This window comes from Mandrillus leucophaeus, unplaced genomic scaffold, assembly GCF_000951045.1.
Source record: "Mandrillus leucophaeus isolate KB7577 unplaced genomic scaffold, Mleu.le_1.0 Scaffold561, whole genome shotgun sequence".
NCBI classification, from domain to species: domain Eukaryota; kingdom Metazoa; phylum Chordata; class Mammalia; order Primates; family Cercopithecidae; genus Mandrillus; species Mandrillus leucophaeus.
In genome coordinates, this window is record NW_012106042.1 from 1,083,906 (window position 1) to 1,091,995 (window position 8,090).

At 39.6% G+C, this 8,090-nt stretch overlaps 1 protein-coding gene across 1 annotated transcript in view; it reads right to left on the reverse strand.

Moving 5' to 3' along the window:
• WDR49 (WD repeat domain 49) overlaps nt 1-8,090 on the reverse strand; it is a 181,871-nt gene that overhangs the window by 21,688 nt on the left and 152,093 nt on the right. Inside the window, exons 17-18 of the mRNA XM_011998220.1 lie at nt 4,503-4,612; nt 71-217 (exon numbers count right to left, since the gene is read on the reverse strand). Of these exons, the coding sequence (XP_011853610.1) occupies nt 71-217; nt 4,503-4,612 (257 nt within the window). The remainder of the gene's footprint in view (nt 1-70; nt 218-4,502; nt 4,613-8,090) is intronic.

The following is an 8,090-nucleotide window of genomic DNA, read 5'->3' on the forward strand; positions in this document are numbered from 1 at the left end:
CTACTCTATTTTTAAATGATTAAGTTTCATGAAAAGGGATAGTAGAGGTGTATGATGGCTGAGAACTTACTTTCAAAAAGTGACGGGGCCTCTGGAATTTGGGGACGCTCCTCCTCTGGCTCTTTCCTAAAGTATTTCTCAGGGTCTAGAAGGAAAGCAGGTTTATTCACTTCCGGCAGCTCTTCCAGGACTCCAATGCTTAATGACCTAAATGCACCTTCACAACAGCAGGTTTTAGAGGAAGACAGGGAGAAAAAGAGTACAATATCATTAATTCCTTGGAAAGAGCTAGCATATTTCCAAGTTAACGTTTATAAATTTAACCTTCCTATTACTCAGCTGGTACAGCTGCAGTGATCTGCAAACCCTATAAACACAGCTGTTCAAAATAAATCCATAGTGCTTTTTATTCAAAGGAACCAAAAGGAACTCAAGGCTTCCCATTCATTTTTTTTATTTTGTATTTTTCTGCTATTTTCCCTTGAAAATGAATATTCTGCAGTTTTGGAAAAGCTCCAGTTTTTCTTTTATCTACAAGAAAATTGTATCCTTTGTGAAATGGAATCTATTTTTTTCAGTGTTTAGTTTAACAAAACATCTAAAATTTTCAATTGGCAGGTACTTTTTAAATAATGTTATCAAATAAACCAGAGCTGTGTTACTGTATTTATTATGCACACAATGAGATGATAGAAATCTATTTTAATCATGCTCTTAAAAGCAAAGTCTTGAACAAAGTGAAAAGAAATTATCTGTGCTTCATGTAATAATTGGATAATAGAATGGAAATCTATAAAAGCTCAATTTGAGATATAATTTTATGTTTCTTTGTTAGTTCTGTGAAGGTAGGAACTGGGTTTTTGTCATGATGATGGCTCAGTACCTAAGAAAAGGAAACTAATCCATATTCAGCAGCTGATATGGAACAAGTCTTGTTTTATGTTAGTGGATTTCAAACTATAACAGGTATCAGAATTACCTGGAGGGCTTACTAAAACATAGACTGCTGTGTGACCCCCTTGGCTTCTGACTAATGGAGGAAAGCAGGGATGAGGGTCCCATAATTTACATTTCTAGTAAGTTCCAGTTGATGCTTATGGTGCTAGGCCAGGGACCACTCCTTGAAAACTTAATGTGCTAGGTCAAATTAAAGAAGAAATCTTTACAACATGTAAGGTCTCATTGTGCCCTTAAGACAGATGAGGAAACTGAGGCTTATGATGCTTTAGTAGTTTGTCTCAGTTCACGTAACTGTTAAATAGCAGACCATGGACTTAAGCTGAAATATGTTTAATCCCAAAGGTTATGCTCCGAGGTATAACAATAACAACATTACTAATAAGATTGTATTGGTTGCTGTAATATGCCAGGCAGTAGTCAAAGTGCTTTACATATCTATCTCATGTAAACCTAACAAAAATTCTGTGGAGATTACTTGATAAATGGGCATTGAATGTTAACAAATAATTAGGCAGCTTTTTACAGCAAAATTTCATCAGAAATTTAGAAATCAACATATCTGCTCTATGAAAGTGTGACATTCCCTTGGACATAAGTTGAAAAGATTATTTTGTAGTAAGTAACATATTTTTAATATAAAATAAAGCTTCAGGAAGGATTTTCATCTATGTTTCTAAACAATATACCTTAGTATAATAATGATTCCTTTGTTTTAGGTTACTGGTCTTATAATTCTTTTCTGGTCAGTCAACAACTAGACTAATGCATTGTTCTGTGTGGCTTCAGGATTTCTGAGAGCAAAAATAGATTTTATTCATCTTCATTTCTTAAACACTTAAGGGAAAGAATAAAAATTCTGGTGCCATCTCTTTTTTTTAGAACTGTATTAGGTACTTCACACATATTTTCTGACTAATACAGTTAGGATATTTGTTCCCTTTAAATCTCACATTGAATTGTAATCCCCAGTGTTGGAGATGGGGCCTGGTAGAAGATTACTGGATCATGGGGATATATTTTTTCATGAATTGTTTAGTGCCATTCCCTTGGTGCTGTCTTTGCAATAGTGAGTGAGTTCTCACAAGATCTGGTGGTTTAACTGTGTGTGGCACTACCCCCAACTTGCTCCTACTTTCACCATGTGATATTGCCTGCTTCCTCTTCACCTTCCACCATCATTGTAAGGTTTCTGAGGCCCTCACCAGAAGGTGGGCAAATGTTGGTGCCATACCTGTACAGCCTGCAGAACGGTGACCCAATTAAATCCCTTTTCTTTATAAATTACCTAGTCTCAGATATTTCTTTACAGCAATGCAAAAATGGCCTGACACAGAAAATTGGTACCAAGAGTGGGGCATTGCTAAAAAGATACCTAAAAATGTGCAAGTGGCTTTGGATCTGGCTAATCGGCAGAGCTTGGAAGAGTCTGGAGAACTCAGAAGACAGGAAGATGAGGGGAATTTTGGAAATTCTTAGAGACTGGTTAAATGGTAGTAGCCAAAATGCTGACAGTGATGTGCACAGTGAAGTACAGGCCGACAAGGTCTCAGATGGAAATGAAGAACGTACTGGGAACTGGAGCAAAGGTCACCCATATTATGCCTTACCAAAGACTTCAGCTGCATTATGTTCATGGCCTAGGCATCTGTGGAAGCTTGAACTTAACATTGATAATTTAGGGTATCTAGCAGAAGAAATTTCTACACAGCAGAGCATCAGGATATTCCCTGGCTGCTTCTAATAGCCTAGCTTAGATGTAGGAGCAAAGAAATGATTAAAAGTTGGAAGTTATATTTAAAGAAAAAGTAGAGTATAAATGTTTAGGAAATTTGAAGCCCTGTCATGTGGCAAACAAACAAACAAAAAGCATTATCAGGAGAAGAATTCAAGCAGGCTCTGGAGCAACCATTTGCCAAAGAGATCTGTATAACTAAAAGACAGCCAAGAGCTAATATCCAAGACAACAGGAAAAAGGCCTTGAAGGCCTTCTAGACAGCCCCTCCCATCACAGGCCCACAGGCCTACAAGGACTATAGCACTGTTCTCCGTATCCCTGCTGCTCCAGCTCCAGCTGTGGCTCAAAGAGCCCAATACAACTCAGGTAGCCACTCCAGAGTGAGTAAGCCACAAGCTTTGGTGGCTTCCATGTGATGCTAAGCCTGCAGGTAAATAGAGTGCAAGAGAGAAGGAGGCTTGGCAGCCTCATCTAGATTTCAGAGAATATAAAAAAAAATCCTGGGTGCCCAGCAAGAAACCTGCTGCAGGGCAGACCCCTCACAGAGAACATCTACTAGCACAGTGCAGATGGGAAATGTAGGGTTGGAGGTCTCATGCAGAGTCCCCATTGGGGCACTGCCTAGTGGAGCTCTGTAAAGAGGGCCACTGTTCTCCGCACTTGAGAATGGTAGACTCACTGGCAGCTGCATCCTATGCCTGAAAAAGCTGCAGGCACTCAACTCTAACCCATGAGAACAACCACAGGGGCTGTACCCTGCAGAGACATAGTGGCAGACCTGTGCAAGACCTTGGGAGCCTACCCTTGGTGCCATTGTGCCCTGGATGTGGGCATGGAATCAAAGGAGATTATTTTGGAGCTTTAAGATGTAATGACTGCCCTGCTGAATTTCAGACTTGCCTGGAGCCTATAGCCCCTGTCTTTTGGCCAATTTCTCCTTTTGGAATGAAAATGTTTACCCAACGCCTATCTCACCCGCCCCGCCCCCCACCATCCCCCCACCGCCCACTTTATCTTGGAAGTAAATGACTTGTTTTTTATTTTACAGGCTTGTAGGTGGAAGAAGCTTACCTTGTTTCAAATGAGACTTTGAACTTTGTACTTTTAAGTTATTGCTGGAATGAGTTAAGACTTTGGAGGACTATTGGGAAGGAATGGTTTTATTTTGCAATGGGAGAAGGACATGAGATTTGGAGGTGCCAGGGATGGAATGATATACCCTGGATACTTGTCCCTGCCCATATCTCATGCTGAAATGTAATCCCTAGTGTTGGAGATGAGGCCTGTTGAGAGGTGTTCGGGTCATGAGGGTGATTCCCTCACGGCTTAGTGCTGTCCTCATGGTAGTGAGTCCTCAGAGATCTGGCTGTTTAAAGTGTGTAGCACCTCCCCCACTCCCTCTTGCTCCTGCTCCCACCCTGTGACGTGCCTGCTATTGCTTCACCTTCCACCAAGCAGATGCCAACATTATGGTTCCTGTGCAGTCTGCAGAACTGTGAGCCAATTAAACCTCTTTTTTTAAGAATAAATTATATAGTTTCTGGCATTTTTTTATAGCAATACAAGAGTGGTCCAACACACTGACTTAGACCTTACACTTTTTCTGCTAGTATTCTGTGAGGCCTTGGACAGGTGACTTAATGTCTCTGTACCTCAATTTTCTCCTTTGTTAAATGGGGTTCACAGGACATTACATTCATGTTTATTAAGGAATAGGTACATTCCCAACACACAGAGTAGCCATTTGTATTCACACTAATCTATTAAATAACATTATAAAAATACATTAACAACAGAGACTACTTACTCAATGATTTTTTTATAACTTCACCATAATAAGGTTTTTGTGTTTCTTTCATGCAGGTACTTCTTTCCTTATATTTTATGCCTAAATTTATATCTTCTGATGGTCTGACACTGGAAGAAAATAATTCATGATGAAATACATTATTAACCACTGGGATGAAGAGACTCTTTCTGGCTAGATGTATCTTTGACTGAAAAAAAAACAATCTATTCCTGTGAACAGAAGTAGTGATATTTGTTTACACTAATCAAGCCATATCTTTTAACAAAATGCCTGCTAGCCAGGTGATAATAGAAAAGAGTGAGAGCCAGAGTATCCAAGAGTCTAATCAAACAAAGACCCTGTCCCCATAGCAACAAGGTTAGAGAAAAAATTATTCAGAAGAAAATTTTACAGAAACACATATATTATCCTTGCCTTATTAATAAATTACATAATGAGAAGTAAGCATCAATGCTTTGTGTCAAAGCTTATTTACTCAGTGTTAGGCATGTATCTTTAGTTATGGTTATGGCATCCAAAATGTAAAAAAGTTCAGTATTTTTGAGGCTTTCTCATATGAATTTATAAGAAAACTTTAGTGTAACTTGAATCCATAGAAAGAATTTTTATCAATAAAAAATGGGAAATAAAATCATTACATAGCTGTATATAATCTTGTGAGAAAACAGAAAATGATCTCAAATCTATTTAAAATTCACTGTCATAGACTTCAACCTTAACAGCTATAAGTTATGTTGCCAAAAATTATTAGTCTCTTCAGAGCACCATGCCAGAAAACACACCCATCATCACAAAATCGTGGAGAGTCCTGGGTATCTTGACTCACCCTCTTCCTTCTGCCTCCCTTCCCCGCATCCCTCAGCCCTTTATAGCTCCTTTCCATTCTTCCACTCCCTGACTTTTATTATTATATCTTCTATGGATTTTGTAGCTATAAGACCCTGAGTTGTTTCCCATATTTTCAGCCTCAATTTTCTCCTCAATGTAATGGGACTCTTGCTGTAGATTTAAAGGAGATAAGATGGATGAAAGTTCAGAAATGTGCCTAATAAATAATAGCATTCAAGTAATGTTCATTTCCAGATTTCTTTTTCCTTCACCCTATTTTTACTGTATCTTCCAATTTTAAAAGATTTTAAAATATCAATACAAGTAAAAAGTCTACATATCTCTCTTAAATTTAATATCAGATGCTATTTGCATGACTTTAAGTAGTAATGTATTAATTGCTTTCTCATATATAAACTTTTCATTTTAGAGGTTTTAGATTTGCAGAAAAGTTAGTAGAGCTCCAGTATACCCCTCAACCAATTTTCCCTATTATAACATCTTACACTACCATTTGTCACAATAAAGAGATCAATATTGGTACATTACTATTGCCAAAAAATGTTATTAGTCTCTTCAGAGCACCATTACTATTAACTGAATTCCATATTTCATTAGAGTTTTACTAGTTTTTTCTTAATGTCATTTTTCTGTAATGTCGACATTATATTTTGTTGTCTAACTCCTTAGTCTCTGGTCTGTGACAATTTTTGAGGCTTTTCTTATTTATTATGATCTTGACAGTTTTAAGAAATACTTGTCAGATTTTTTTAGTAGAATATCCCTCAGTTTGGGTTTGTCTGATATTCTTCTCACAGTGAGACTGGGGTTATGAGTTGTTGAGAGGAAAGCAACAAAGGTGAACTGCTGCTCTTATCCCATCAAACCAAGTGTGCATGCTACCAACCTGACTTCCATGGTTGATGTTAACTTCAAATACCTGGCCACCATTGTATTTGCCAAGTTTTTAGTAATGTTTACAATAGCTACTGTACAGTTATTTTTTCCCTTTTTCCATATACTACTCTTTGGAAGCAAGTTTTCAAGCACAACGCACATTTAAGAGGGGATGGGGGGAGGTACTTAATCATGATTTCCTTGAATCAGGAGCGTATCAACATACATTACTTGGAATTATAGATTTTTTTTTTTTCCTTTTAGGAGAGCTTTGTGATTGGGTTAGTGGGCAGTTTTTCCCCAATTGCACTGGAATGGCATCCCTCGCCATATGCCATCTCATGTGAGTAAGAATTAGTATTTAGCCACTATTTAGGCTTTCAAGACAAGAAATAATGATATCCTTAGAGAGGCATTTTAAGATAGTAAGGGGATCTACAAAAATAAGAAGTTGGTGTTGGATACTGAAAGCATGGAGTGTAGTACAGTTAGGCCCTGCAATTATTGGATTAAGAATATACCTTTTTCTAGAAAAGAATTATTCATGTAAACATGTGCAAAAGATTGGGGGAGCACAAGTAAAGAGGTTCCCCTTTAGAGTAGTTAATGACATACCTCGATTTTTTTTCCAAAATACACTAAACTCTTCCCTGTTTTCAGACCATTTGCTTTCTGACTATCTCATCCTGTGGAATCTAAATCAAAGCAAAACATTTTGCCCATTTCCACTAAAGAGTTTTATCCACAGAGGGAGAAAAGTAGGCAGAGGGTAGGAAAGCATCTCTTGGAAATCACAACAAATAAAGTCAACAATCTATTGCTTTCTTTTCACAGGTAAACATCTGACATTTGCAGGAGTGGTTACTCTGAAAATGCACAAGGGACTGGAACAAGGCAAATATTCTCAAGAGGAGAAGTGATGGATGAAGATAAAGCAGAAGAGGGTACTGGGTTCATCTCACTAGGGAGTGCCAGACAATCGGTGCTGATCAGCTGCTGCAGCCCAACCAGCGAGGGCTGAAGCAGGGTGAGGCATTGCCTCACCTGGGAATCACAAGGGGGAATGGAGTACCTTTTCCTAGCCAGGGGAACTGAGACACACAACACATGGAAAATCGGGTAACTCCCACCCCAATACTGCGCTTTACCAAGGATCTTAGCACACGGGCACACCAGAAGACTATATCCCACACCTGGCCAAGAGGGTCCCACACCCACGGAGCCTCCCTCATTGATAGCACAGCAGTCTACGATCTAACTGCAAGGCAGCAGCGAGGCTGGGGGAGGGGCACCTGCCATTGCTGAGGCTTAAGTAGATAAGCAAAGCCGCTGGGAAGCTCGAACTGGGTGGAGCCCACAGCAGCTCAAGGAGGCCTGCCTGTCTCTGTAGACTCCACCTCTGGGGATAGGGCACAGCTGAACAAAAAGCAGCAGAAACCTCTGCAGATGCAAACGACACTGTCTGACAGCTTTGAAGAGAGCAGTGGATCTCCCAACATGGAGGTTGAGATCTGAGAATGGACAGACTGCCTGCTCAAGTGGATCCCTGACCCCTGAGTAGCCTAACTGCGAGACATCCCCCACTAGGTGCAGACCAACACCCCACACCTTACATGGTGGGGTACACCCCTGAGACGAAGCTTCCAAAGCAAGAATCAGACAGGTACACTGGCTATTCAGCAATATTCTATCTTCTGCAGCCTCTGCTGCTGATACCCAGGCAAACACGGTCTGGAGTGGACCTCAAGCAATTTCCAAAAGACCTACAGCTGAGGGTCCTGACTGTTAGAAGGAAAACTATCAAACAGGAAGGACACCCACACCAAAACCCCATCAGTATGTCACCATCATCAAAGACCA